The sequence below is a fragment of the Passer montanus genome, unplaced genomic scaffold (genome assembly GCF_014805655.1).
Source record: "Passer montanus isolate IOZ18808 unplaced genomic scaffold, ASM1480565v1 scaffold5, whole genome shotgun sequence".
Taxonomy (NCBI): Eukaryota; Metazoa; Chordata; class Aves; order Passeriformes; family Passeridae; genus Passer; species Passer montanus.
Window position 1 is genome coordinate 3,449,886 of NW_024369929.1, and position 12,729 is coordinate 3,462,614.

General features: G+C 38.9%; 1 protein-coding gene across 6 annotated transcripts in view; it reads right to left on the reverse strand.

Moving 5' to 3' along the window:
- TJP1 (tight junction protein 1) overlaps positions 1-12,729 on the reverse strand; it is a 157,578-nt gene that overhangs the window by 13,654 nt on the left and 131,195 nt on the right. For 4 of the 6 annotated variants that reach the window (XM_039722786.1, XM_039722788.1, XM_039722787.1 and 1 more), the window contains 14 exons: positions 10,574-10,679; positions 9,593-9,743; positions 8,971-9,079; positions 8,111-8,330; positions 7,542-7,726; positions 7,325-7,420; positions 6,769-6,851; positions 5,565-5,775; positions 4,925-5,025; positions 3,629-3,982; positions 2,968-3,219; positions 1,334-2,233; positions 908-1,002; positions 175-399 (listed from right to left, as the gene is read on the reverse strand). In XM_039722786.1, coding sequence (XP_039578720.1) covers positions 175-399; positions 908-1,002; positions 1,334-2,233; positions 2,968-3,219; positions 3,629-3,982; positions 4,925-5,025; positions 5,565-5,775; positions 6,769-6,851; positions 7,325-7,420; positions 7,542-7,726; positions 8,111-8,330; positions 8,971-9,079; positions 9,593-9,743; positions 10,574-10,679 — 3,088 coding nt within the window. The remainder of the gene's footprint in view (positions 1-174; positions 400-907; positions 1,003-1,333; positions 2,234-2,967; positions 3,220-3,628; positions 3,983-4,924; positions 5,026-5,564; positions 5,776-6,768; positions 6,852-7,324; positions 7,421-7,541; positions 7,727-8,110; positions 8,331-8,970; positions 9,080-9,592; positions 9,744-10,573; positions 10,680-12,729) is intronic. The other 2 variants (XM_039722791.1, XM_039722789.1) reach the window with 1 other exon arrangement.

Here is a 12,729-nt window from a genome sequence, read left to right on the forward strand (position 1 = left end):
GTGTTTTTAAACTAAAGCTACACCTAAACAGAAACTTCAGACTTCATGAATACAAAATTTCATTTCAGCACCACAGGTCCCTGAACTCCACTCAACACAGGCAGAATTTCTCTTTTAGTCCTAGATGCCCCCTCTCCTTTTTCAAATTAAAAAACCCCAAGAACCCAAACTTACTTAGAATAATTGCTGAAGTTGAGCTGATTCTGTGAATGTATTGGTTTGGTGGGCTCAGAGTGGTGGCTGGCAGGCACCTGCGCCGATGGCTTGTTCTCAAAGCTCCTGCGGTCGAAGTAGGAGAGCTGCTTGCGGTAATACTCCTCATCCTCCTCGGGATCGTAGTGGTTGGAACGCACAATATCTTCAGGTGGCTTCACTTGAGGTCTCTGTGGTTCTGGGGCCCTAACCAAGAACAATAATACACAGTTGCCTTGCCCAGCTGAACAAGCACAAGTGCCCAAATTACAATTCTATTTTACAACCTAGCTAGGAATAAAGTAATGTACATGTAATTCTTATAATTGTACTCCTTGCCTTTTTACGTATATTGCATGGGAATTAGACAGTTGTGACATACATAAGGAAAGAAAATCCTTATTTCTCTTATACCTTATGTTTTCCCTTCTGTTTTGCTTTCTAATTAGGTCAATTAAAGATAGAATAAAGTAGAACAGAGACACTAATTAAGTTCCTTCCTCAAAAACACTCAGAAATCATTGTATCTTTCCCCCACCTCCCAGCAATCACACCCACAAGGACTGACTTCATGCCCTGCTTTACTATTGATACACAAACCATACTGACACACCCCAATGCCTCTCTGCAGTTTCCAATTTGAAGCAATAAGATATGTTTCTGAATATGTTTTCAACTCATATTGAAAACTAAATTTAATTGGTTGTGCATCTACCTGTAGGTTGTTTTCTCGTGCTCATACTGGCTTTGAGAAGTTGGTTTTGGACCACTCACACTTGTGAGTGCAGGCTTAGGTGCTAGTTCTGGAGGCTGAAAAGAAAAGCACAGCATATTGTCTTAAATTCTAACATTTAGAAAGATAAAGCACTTTATGATTAAGAAAACTAAGACTACCTTCCCTTCCTCCAAAAGGAAATACGAGTACTAGCAAAAGAAGAATTAGAGGAGTTTCCAGTATAACAAGACCTCTGGCAGAGTATTCACAAGAAGTGTTCAGGTTCTGCTTTTAAAACATACCACATTTAGGTTGCTAAAAGGCAGTATTTCACAAGCAGTAAAGCTTTGTTTCTGAGATAATATTTTACTTCTTGCAGTGTAGTCTCTGCAAAAAAGCAGGAACTAAAAAACTTGAATGACTTACCTTGACAGTTGATGTATCACTCGTATCCTTCATTTTTTCCAAAGATGGGGATCTTCTCCTTTCAAATATCTTAACCCTACTTCGCACAGACTGTGGTTTCATGGCTGGATCTTCTTCTTCCTCAGCTAGAGATGGTGGTGTAGGCAGTGGTTTACTGTTGGAAGGCAAAACTTCTGGTTTGGTTTGTGATGAAGGGGGAGGGGGAAGAGAAACACCTGAAGTGCTATGAGAAGGCTCATACTGTCCAGCTTTAGCATTGTAAGCTTGAGGAGGACCTTGTTCATAGCCCCTTATGTGTGGATCAAAGTACTGCTTGGGTTCAGGAGACCGAGATATGGCTGACTGGTATGGCTGAGCTTCTGCCTTGTATCGACCGTGGGCGTCGTACCCAACCGCGTGTTGATCTTCGTATCGCACTTGTGGCAAGCTGAAGTTTTTGGGTGCGTGCTCATAGCGAGGTCTGCTGTCGTAGCTCATTGCAGGGGGTTCCTCAAAACGAGGTTGTGCTGGGTAATAGCTGCGTTCTGTGCTCTCTTCTAGATTTTGTCTGGAATCGAGATCCCTAGGAGGCTGGTTTTCATAGGCTGTTCTTGTTTGGTTATAGGGCTGTTTCTCCTCATAATATGTCCAGTGCTCCTCATAGGGAGGCACACGGTCATCATAATGTAGGCGAGGGTCATAACCACGAGAAAATTGATCTACATAGTTTGTAGAGTCATACCTATATGTTGACTGTTCATAATCCCTACTCGGCTGTTTTTCTGCATACTGAGCCTGGGATTCATAGATCAGATTTGGGTCTCTTTCCTGTCTCTGTACTGGGTGATTAATTGCTGGCTGTTTTAAGACGTAGCTCTGTCTGGATGCTTCTTCATTAATGTATGGATCCTTTCGGTACACCTGTTAGAGAGAGACACTTCTCAGCTAAAATGAAGAGTAACTTCAACTGCAGTTGAAAGGTAGTATTTGAAACAAACCCAAGTTATAAATATTGGCTTAAATTTTGTTTAAAAGCAGAATAATTTGATGCAGATGTTTGCAACCAGAGGAAGCTGAATTTGGTGAAGAGATATTCCTTTTAGTTATATTTTTAAGAAAAACGAGTAAGTAGATTAGAAGAGAAAGACAAAGGTAATAGCCTCATGTCTGGGGTTTGGTATTCAGGGGGGCCCATCCACTTTTATTCAGAATGTGGAAAGAGTGGAAGTGAAATATATAAATGCAGTAAGAATTCTAGCATTGCTTAAGAAGTAGATAAAGTCACTCAACAAATTGGAGTCAACTTCATGATCAATAATTCAGCATGATTTAAATTTTAGGGAAATAGTATTTTTCTTGAGGCCTCATTAACAGGAGAACATTGAGAAGCTAAGGAAGTCAAAGTAAAACCAAAATACAGAATGCAGCCTTTTAAAAAAAAGTTGGTTTTGAGAAGTGAAAAGGATAGAGTTTGAAGCCATGCACACAAAACATTACATAATGCTTTAGCAATTCAGATGAACTAGTTTTTGTAACCTGCATGATTCTCTTAGAATAAAAAAAAATTAGAAGGAATTCTTCAAATAAGGGCAAAACAAAGATCATGTGCTAGCTTGATGTACAGCAGGAAATCAGCACAACAGTGGCACAGGTACCTTTGCTGGATCTATATGCGGCGGTAGGGATGATGGCTCTTGGTCTCTTAGTACTACATGAGCTCCCTCAGTACTCGGTGTTCTTAAGGGGCCCGCTTGTGGTTGGTAAGAGTTGTAAGGAGCAGCAGAAGGCTCCTCCAGTCTGACATTAGTTAGGTTTACATTAGCATTTACTGCAGAGGCTGATGAGGTTGCAGGGTGTGATTCAGGCGACGGGGAAAGGTAAGGGACTGCAGGTGAGGCTTCTGCTTTCTGTGAAGTGTTTAAAATATTTTAAATATACTGCTATTGAATCAATGTATGACTTTTTGATTTATCTTTAAATAATTTAAGTGATGCTCTGACCAATGCAGCTAGATGTAGAATGAAATGTACTGATAGTCTCATGCACTAGCTCTTCCAGAAATTCATTAGGTTGAGGATTATAAAAGCAAAACATTTAATCAAAGTAGAATGGTACTTCAATCCCCCTCCTGTCAATGAGTCACTAAAACAGGCAGGACAAGCTGATTCTCCAATTCACTGTAATGTATTGCTGCTGCTGACAGATTCTTGTATGCACACACAACACTGGTAAGCAGAATATAAATGGACATTTCTTATTCAAAAGAACTTGCAACCTGAAGTATATAGTGGTCAGCATATAAAATGACTTTCTTACCGGCTGAGTAGTAGTTGCTTTAAATCCTGAAGAGTCTATTCTCAGATTTGGCTGTGGCTGAGCTTGAGATGCATAAGCAGGATAAGTCTGAGTCTCATGATGCATTCCAGAAGAATCCTCTCGAACAGGTTCAGAGGAGCGTGTAATAGCAGATTCTGGAGGAGTCCCAACCTCATCATTCAGAGTTTCATCCAGTTCTTGGTCAGTGTAAGCACCCCCTTCTGTGTCTGTGTCCTCATAGTCAGACGTGTGTCTGCTGTCTGTGCTGTACATGGAATACTCACTGCCGGGAGCGGAGAGGTAAGAAAGGCGGTCATCGTGTAAATCAAGATCATCACTTGTAGCACCATCTGCCTGTGGCAAACAAAATTAGGGTACACGTTTATTGAAATACCTTCTAAACACCCTCTCTCTTGCAATGTAGAACGTGGGAGTTTTATCAAATTCAGCATCATTACCATCACAGAGGAAAAGAAATCAGGTTGGCATCACTGAATGTGTTAAGCTTAGACCTAAAAGACCTATCTGCATCCTAGCTCTGAATCATTTTACTAAGGGACCAGATGACTGTCAGAATAAGGGGATAGTGCAGTGTCCACAGATATCTAAGTGCTTGAAAAAATACAGAGCTGCACTTTAAAGTGGTTTTATGATATCAGAATCATTTCTTTGCAGGTACATATAAGGAGCTAAGGTATAACCCAGATCTAATGAAGAAACCCACAACAACAGCTTATTCATCATTTCCTTACTTTTAGTGGGCACTTCACTTGATAATAGTTCTTCAAGAGGAAGGATCTAACTAATGTGCATAGAGTAACATGCAGCTCAAGAAGATAAGTGGAGATTTAGTGGAGAACACAGAATACTAACTTGTGATTTAGCATGTGTGTTCTCACAACTGTTCTCAGAAAGGTCAGAAAGAAAATGTATATGCCACTTGCTTTTATAATAATGAAAAACACATTCCATCATCAGGCAACCCCATCCCTGAGAACCCATGCAGTGAAATTCTCAGAAGTTCTGTGCTGAAAACCCATCCAATCCCCTCAAAATCTTCACAGCATTACTATATCCTCCAGTTAACAAAGCCAATAAGCAAATGCTCCCTTATTACACAGCTACATGCATAAGAACAAACTGTACAGCTTTCATTAGCAGAATAAGTGCTCTAATGTAGTGACAAACCAGTTTTGAGCAGCCCTCATAGCCAGGAGGCATTACTGCTTCAGATCTTCACAGAAAACCTCTCATGAATACTGTTTTGCCATTTCCCCCCCAAACATTATTTCTTACCTTTCCTTCTGAAACCCACACCAGTTGGTTCTGTTGTTGCTGAATTGCTTCCTTAAGAGCTCCATACCATCCTTCATTCATTGAATTCAAGTTAATGGTAGCTAGAAGTACAGCAGATTAGTTTGACTTACGATTTCTGCAGAACTACAAGAAGGATCTGTACCATGAGTAACAAAAGCAATATAAACTGGTAGGTTAAAACTAGGAGATTTGAACAGGAATGTAAACTAGTATCCAAAGCACCCTTAAGGCCCAATGTGGTTTGGGATGTTTTATGCCACAGGAAACACTGAATTAACAGTAGCTAAGAATAAAGAGAGGCTCGAATTTAGCCAGACTAAAACAATCAAGTTACATGACTTTTCTATTTATTCAAGTTTTGATTTTGGCTGATGATCCTGCAAAGCCACAAGATCTATTAGAAATGTCATTTTGATGTTTCAGATTGCTTTACATTTGGGCAGTCAAGTGCAAATGATGCACACACCAATTAACTACTGGTTATTGAATGGCAAAGCCTGAGCAAGTCTATCACTGCTTGACCTGCTCCATTTGCAGAAAATTCTGGAGGTAGACCCTTCTCTCATCTTGCCTCCCCTTTCCTCTCAGAAATTCTAATCCAGTCTGTCTAATTACTTACTTGTGAAGAGGTGGTGATTATTTTTGCGGAGCTTGTGAGCTCTTTCATACAGCTTCCTGGCACTTTTTCGTGATTCTGGGCACAACCTCATTCTCATGGTCTTTACTCCCTGCTTAGAATCAGGATTTAGGAACACTACAATTGGATACCACTGGGCATAATTCAGACGGTCCACTGCATTGGGGGTGACATCTAACAAAGCATGTTTGTCCTGCAGGGACAAGAAGGACAGAGGCAAGAAAGTAAATCATTTATGTCCTAGATGAAATTTTTTGTTTGAATTTTTTGTTTGAATCATTTTGTATTACCTTTAGAGAATTCATTGTTTCAAAGTATTGATTTAAACCTTCTCCTGTTTGAATTAACAAAATAATAAAAACCAAACAAATTCCAATATGAGCCTAATAAGCATATACATTGTATAACTCCAGGATTTTTTTTACATTTAATTCTATTTTTTAAAAATCTCCTCAAAGTAAGCAGACACTGAAATAAAAAGCAGTTTCCTATCAGCATTCTGTAAATAGGAAAAAACCAAAGACTGAAACACAAGAGACCCATTACACACTTCTCTCTTCCTTTTTACAAAAAATATCACTGTGAATGCAGAACTTGGCCAGCTTTCATTCAGTGTAATCAGGCACACAGCATGAAGCACGCCGACTTTGCTGCTATAATAGCTTTTTTCCCCTCTCATACTTCAGCATCTGAAAATTGTCCAGTTTGTTTCTAAGTAAGGAAATAAATAGGTGAGCCTCATCTAATGCACTAATGGTATAGGTTTTAAGGATATTAAGGAAGGGAGATGGAAGAACCCTTTCTTAGTCCTCAGATAAAATAATTATGTCAAGTGATCAATTTGTACATTGGGGTGGAGCAAAACTAACAACTCAATAAATAAAGTAACCATTTCTAGCTATAATGTCACACCGTGGCTTTAAATGAAAGAGGAAACAGCCCAAAAGAGCCTTAATGGAGAGAGGACAACAGCCTCTGGAACAAAGCCTAGAAGCACATCCAGGCTGCAGTTATTAATACAGAGAAGAAGGGTGGTAGGGTTTTTCTTATTAACCAATAGAGAGATGAGAAAGTTATTTTTAAAGCAAACAGTACGTTAACCATTCTACATTTAAAACACCCAACACTTCACGTTATCAGTTTTACTTTTCTTGTGTTAAAAGTCCAGTGACAAGAGAAGACTTACTCTGTCGATTATCTGCTTTATAGTGTGGAGACGAATAATGCCAGAACTACGTTGGTCAGTACCAGCATCTCTTGGTTCACTTTCTGGTAAAGAGGACACAGTAAAAACCTACTGTAAGTTTACAACATATTCTACATTCCCTTATTAACATAAAACAAACCATTTCATAGCTCAATCTGTCAATTCAGCTTGAAGACACTTCTGATTATATATCATATGTTTTCAGAGAATTATCAGCAGCAACGTAGTAGAAGAACTTACATTTAGTCTGTTCCATGAAAGTCTACCCACCATTACAGACAAAGATTACATCTTTACAAAAGCACTTAGAAATAGGATGAGATACAGGATTAAAATGAAATTTGAGGTGGCTATAAATAGAACTAATATGTTTTCAGAGAATTATCAACAGCAATGTAGTAGAAGAACTTACATTTAGTCTGTTCCTTTACATCGATGTCTTGTTAAATACATTAACTAAAGTAGTAATGTAGAAACAATCTAGCCAAAGAAAGCTGACTTCCCTAACTGCAGAAAAACCTGATCTCACACTTACTTGCAATTTGGAAGATATCTGGTTCTTCTCTAGCCAGTTTCTCCCGTGCAACATCAGCTATTGGACCAAAAATGGTTACAGGTCTGAGAAACCCAGCTAGAATCAAAGGAAAAAGAAAAGTCAAGATATATCAATTGCTTAAACCAAATTTAACTAAATTGGCTTTTCCAAACCAAACCACACAAACCTATGATGTGCAGTAAGAGTAAAGCCATACCTTCCCGAAGAACAACTCTTTCATAGGCAGGAAACTTTGTCTGAACAGGTTGGGCAGAAAGATCTTCTCTGCTTTTCCGGAGATTTCTTTTTGAGCTCCGCAAGCCTCGGAATCTCCAGAAGTCTGCTCGATCTCCTCCTGCTGTCTTTGGAAGCGTGTACTGTACACTAGCCAGCTGCTCAGCTCTAAGGTGACAACAAATCCCAGTTACCAAGAAGTCAGCTTCTGGAGTAATGCCTGACTAGCAAGCTTACACCCTCAAAAAACCACCGCCACTGCTGAACCAAGCTTTTGTTGTATTTTGAACTACAGGACAACTACTGAGCCTCGTATCACATTTCTGAAACTTATTACATCCTTGTCTCTTGTACTGAAAAGAAAGTTTATTTGTGAACCATGCAAAGTCAAAAACAAATCCATAGATATTTTACTTCAGTATGTTTTACACTGTTTCTTACTGAATCAATTCTATAAACTTATGTCCTGCAAGGGAGTCCAGTCATTCATTATACAGATGTCATTTAAAACTGTGGGTTCGAATCAGTAATTTTACTACTGCAAGATCGTACCTGTTTTTGTTAGGTATGATACCTCTTTCCACTTCCTTATGATTCTTCCCAATTCGAATGGCCAGCCAGGAGCCCAGTTTGCCATTGTACAGAGTGTCCACCACCCGGAACACTTCACCTTTATTGAAACTTAGTCCATAAGGAGATTCCTTCTCGTATTCAAAATGAGTTCTGATATAGAAAGAATCTCCTACATCCGACTCAACAATGCGACGATAAACTGAAAGAAGGAAAAGAAATCCCAAAATATCAAGTGTTACATAAGTTCAAGTGATGTTATAATGCTCACAAGAATTACACAAAGCAATGCCTCACCTTAATTCTCCTTGTTCTAAATGTACATTACTTCAAGAAGCCTTAATGTCTCAGAGCTGCTCTATTTTAAGCACTATAACTATTTATAGTAAACTCTACTAACATCAATTCAACTTTTATAGTCAAAAATTTAATCAAAGTGCAAGCTTACTTCATTCGTCCTGGAAGGAAATTATCTTGAGAAAAGAAGCTTGTATGCACTAACACATCAGCATAACCACTCATTTTGAATGGCATAACTACAACTGACTCTTCTACTTCCTCCAGGGATAATGCCAAGACATTATTTAGGTGCTAGGGGTTATTCTGAAAAGGTATTTTTTGTTTGGGGTTTTGTTTGTTTGTTTAGGGGGGTGTGGGGGTGTGTATACTGGCACCGTATCAGTCTCTACTCCATTAGTAGTGGCCACCTATCCCAAAGCCAAAAGGATTTAATAGTCTAAGGTGCCAATTTCCTGCAACCCAGCAGTTAGTTATTGTTCACTAGACTTTCTAATGCTGTTCTAAGCAGTCTATTATATAATTTCCAATACACAAATATTTACCATCTTTTTTCTTCTGTGCCAAAATGGTGACTTCTTCGCCTTTAGGAAGATCAAGCAAAAAAAGGACAGCTTCTTCTCTGATGATATTTGTGAAGTCTACATTATTTACCTGGTAACAATGAAGCAATCAGTTTGATTTAGCATGACATGATTACAGAGATTTAATTATATAACAGAAAATCTGAATCTATTGCTATGATCTCTTTCTTACTCAATTTCATCCATAACAAATGCACATATCTCAAGATGCCTCTTGCACCTCTAAAGAGTCCCACTTTATTTTCAGTAAAAGTACAGTTCCAGGATATGTAGCAGTTCATTATACTCATTATGGAGCGCCTATATACATCAGTAGCCCACAGAGTGCTCTGACAACTCAGTCACTCAGCATGAATTCAAACAACTTGATAAACTGACTTAGTCCACAAAATTTAATGTAAAAAACTTGCTAACCTTCCTAGCAACAGTACAGTAAAAAGAGATTTTGCTCCTAGTACATCATCTAATAAATACATACAGAAAAAACAGTGTATGAACTATGAAGGCAAAATATTCAATCCTACAGAAAGAAAACCTACTTTGGTACAACAAAACATTTGTAATGTTAACAGTTTTGACATACCCTGAGAATCTGGTCCCCTTCCTCTAATCCTTCTTTTGCTGCAGGGCTGTCTTCCAGAACACCAGCTACAAATATGCCAACATCATTGCCACCTGCTAGTCGCAAGCCCACACTATCTCCTTTTCTGAATTTTACCAGTTTCATGCTTGGCCTAGAAATTTAGAAAATATTCCACTTACTGGTGTAATAGCCCAAAATACCCTGATAAATTTGAAACATGCAAAGAAGTAATCTGCTTGTTAGTCAATTAGTGGATATTCTGCTATACATACCATTAACTGCTTATCAACTGCAGCATTACAACATGCTCAACAGCAGCACTCCAAAAAACCCACCTGCATGTACATGTTTAGTATGGTTTGTTTGTCTTACACTCATAGTGTTTATGTGAGACACTGACAGTTTCTTCCAAAAACATTCTTCTTTTTAAAGAGCTGTGCTGTCATACAGATCTATTTTGGCTCTGAAGAGATCAAGATGAATTTGAGGTCAAACCAAACTAGAATCTATTCTCAAGTACACTGATGCCCATAAGGGAGATCCCAGTTGAAGGGGACTTATTTCCATGCTGGGACATTGCACAATTCTGCAGTAACCTTTACTCACTGCTCTCCAATCACTATGAAAGGTAAAGAATATACTACAGTAACTTTCCTCTCTTTGGAGATAAGGACAGGAAAGGAGGAGTGAGTGCCCAGGGAGAGACAAACCCAGCAAATCCTTTACACCTGATGATTATTTTAAGGGGTAATTTCCATAGAAATGAATAGACTTTAAAATGGTATACAACACAGTGTAAATGCCCACAAGGCTCAGAAATAAATCTCATGTCTTCATCCTATTATTTGTGAACAGAAGGGCCAGGACAGAATACTGGACATGGTATCACAGCACAGAGAGAGATTATTGACTACACTGGATAAGAGTTTTTCATTTGCTTAAGAAGCAGGCAGGTTCAAACAGAGCTCAGAGATACGTTACCGAAGCATTCCATCTTCATGGGTTGAATTGGGTAAAGGACCATCAGATGGACTGACTGGTAAATCCACATCTGGCTGACCTCCTTGTGCATACACTGGCTTTGGTTCTATGAAAACACCAAAGATTTCCCATTTGGTCATTTAAAGATGAAAATGTGAAGTTTAACTTAGTTAAGACACAGTTAGTGACTTCTTCAATAGCCTTCCCTCTACCCCACCTAGACCCACTTAGAAGTAAAAGACTAGAAAACTCAAGAGAAGACACTCTCACCATGCCATCCAGAGCAGTGTGATTACTGGCCTAACGACTACTTCAGTAAATTTTCCCAGACTTCCTTTGCACTTCAAAGTACTCTGAATACTTCAAAAGGAGGAGAACTAGAAGGCTTCATGCTCCCAAGACCACTTTCAATCCTTCCGTATCTAACCTTGATTTTCCTGACCTAACGTCTTCATTTTCCATTGGTTCTCTTCAGTCAAAAATTGAATTTTTGAAATGAAAATACTATAAGACCTCACTTTATTATGCATGCCTGAGGTCCAGCTCAGGTGGTCCTCAGAGCTGTGCACTTACTATGGCTTTGCTGCAGAGCTTCTCTGGAGTTCCTGTGAGGAAACTGCCACTGCAGGCTTCCCTCAGCCATGAGCACTAGTAGGGGCTCTTCTCTGATAAAGACTTGGTTGTGTTACAAGGATTTATAGGCTCATTTTTGCACACAGGAAAAAATTTGATTTCAAACAAGGCTGACTTTGAACTAGTCTAATATTCCTGATCTTACCAACAACTACACCATCTTCCTTTCAAATCACTGAACAGACTAGTTTGCAATTGGGAATTTAAGGCAACAATTGGGTAATTATGTCTTTCTAGTGTGACTCTGGTCCTTCCCATACAGTAACACAGTATTTTCCTTTAAGTCTCTAATGAACCTTTACTAGGCTAAGCCTCTGATGATCCCTCCCAAAAAATACTCTCCTCCCACCCTTCTTTGATACACAATCAACTACAACAGTCATCTTGCCCTTGCCCCTATCCAAGCAACAAACTACCACAGATTCTGCCAACCACTTCTCTAACTTTTTCATTACAGTCTTGGAAGGACCCTCATTTCCCTAGAGCTTTTGTGAACCTGTTAAAGGATTATGCCATTTGCTACACCTTTTTATCTCAGTTTCTCTTGGGCAAGTGAATTTTATTTGCAGACATTAATTTAAATATTAGCTTTATGTACTGGTCTACAACTCCTCCCACCCAAACAAAGTATTTCCGTGGGCCTCTTCCCATTCATGCAAATATAGAACATTTCTCCTTTCCCACCAACCAACAAAACCCCCACACTATTTATCACTGCTTTGCTAGTCCCTCAGACCAATTATCAGTACATTATTTTGGATTAAGAACCATATTAAGGGTCACCTATCTGGCTGGATTGGTATTATGCCAATTATTCATCTTCAGTATCTTACAGAAATGCAGAATTCATCTTTCTAATCTCACCACCACATGGTTTTCCATGTTGGAAAAAATTTATATTTGGCAAATATAAATTACTTCATTTGCCTCACTTCATGGCACTGCTGTAAAAGGTCACCTCTTATGACCATCATTTAATAATGGCTGCTGTATCAGAAAACATACTGTTCTTATTTTCAAGATCTTTCAGAGTCTATCAGCACCAGAATCCTTCCAGATCTTCACTAATCTACTGACTACTACATGCAGAAGTGTCACTGCTCATCCCTTAGGTCCTCAAATATTTTCAAGCTTGAATGTGCTTTCTGTCATTGCACCCAGCCTTTCAGTAACAGCTCCCTCTAAACCATCTGCACAGCTCCTTTCTCCACTTGTAATTTCACTGAAGTGCCTCATTCTGTAAACAAAAATCTTGTAAGTGCCAGCCTGCCCGGAACACTGTCCTGTATCATCTTTTGTTTTGTTTGTTTTGGTTTTTTTCCTTTTTTACACCATCTGGCTTTTATCTGCTGCCATTTAGCTTATCCTTTCCTTTTGGGAAAAAGGAGAGAGATTTTGTTCTGGTTTGATTAGCTGTACTGCATTTGTTAACCTGCCCTCTTGTCCTTGACTGTAGTTAAGTGCTACAAGAACAAAGCACGTTGGAGTGTTTTGAGTTGTATCTTGGGAACAGTAGCTCTAAA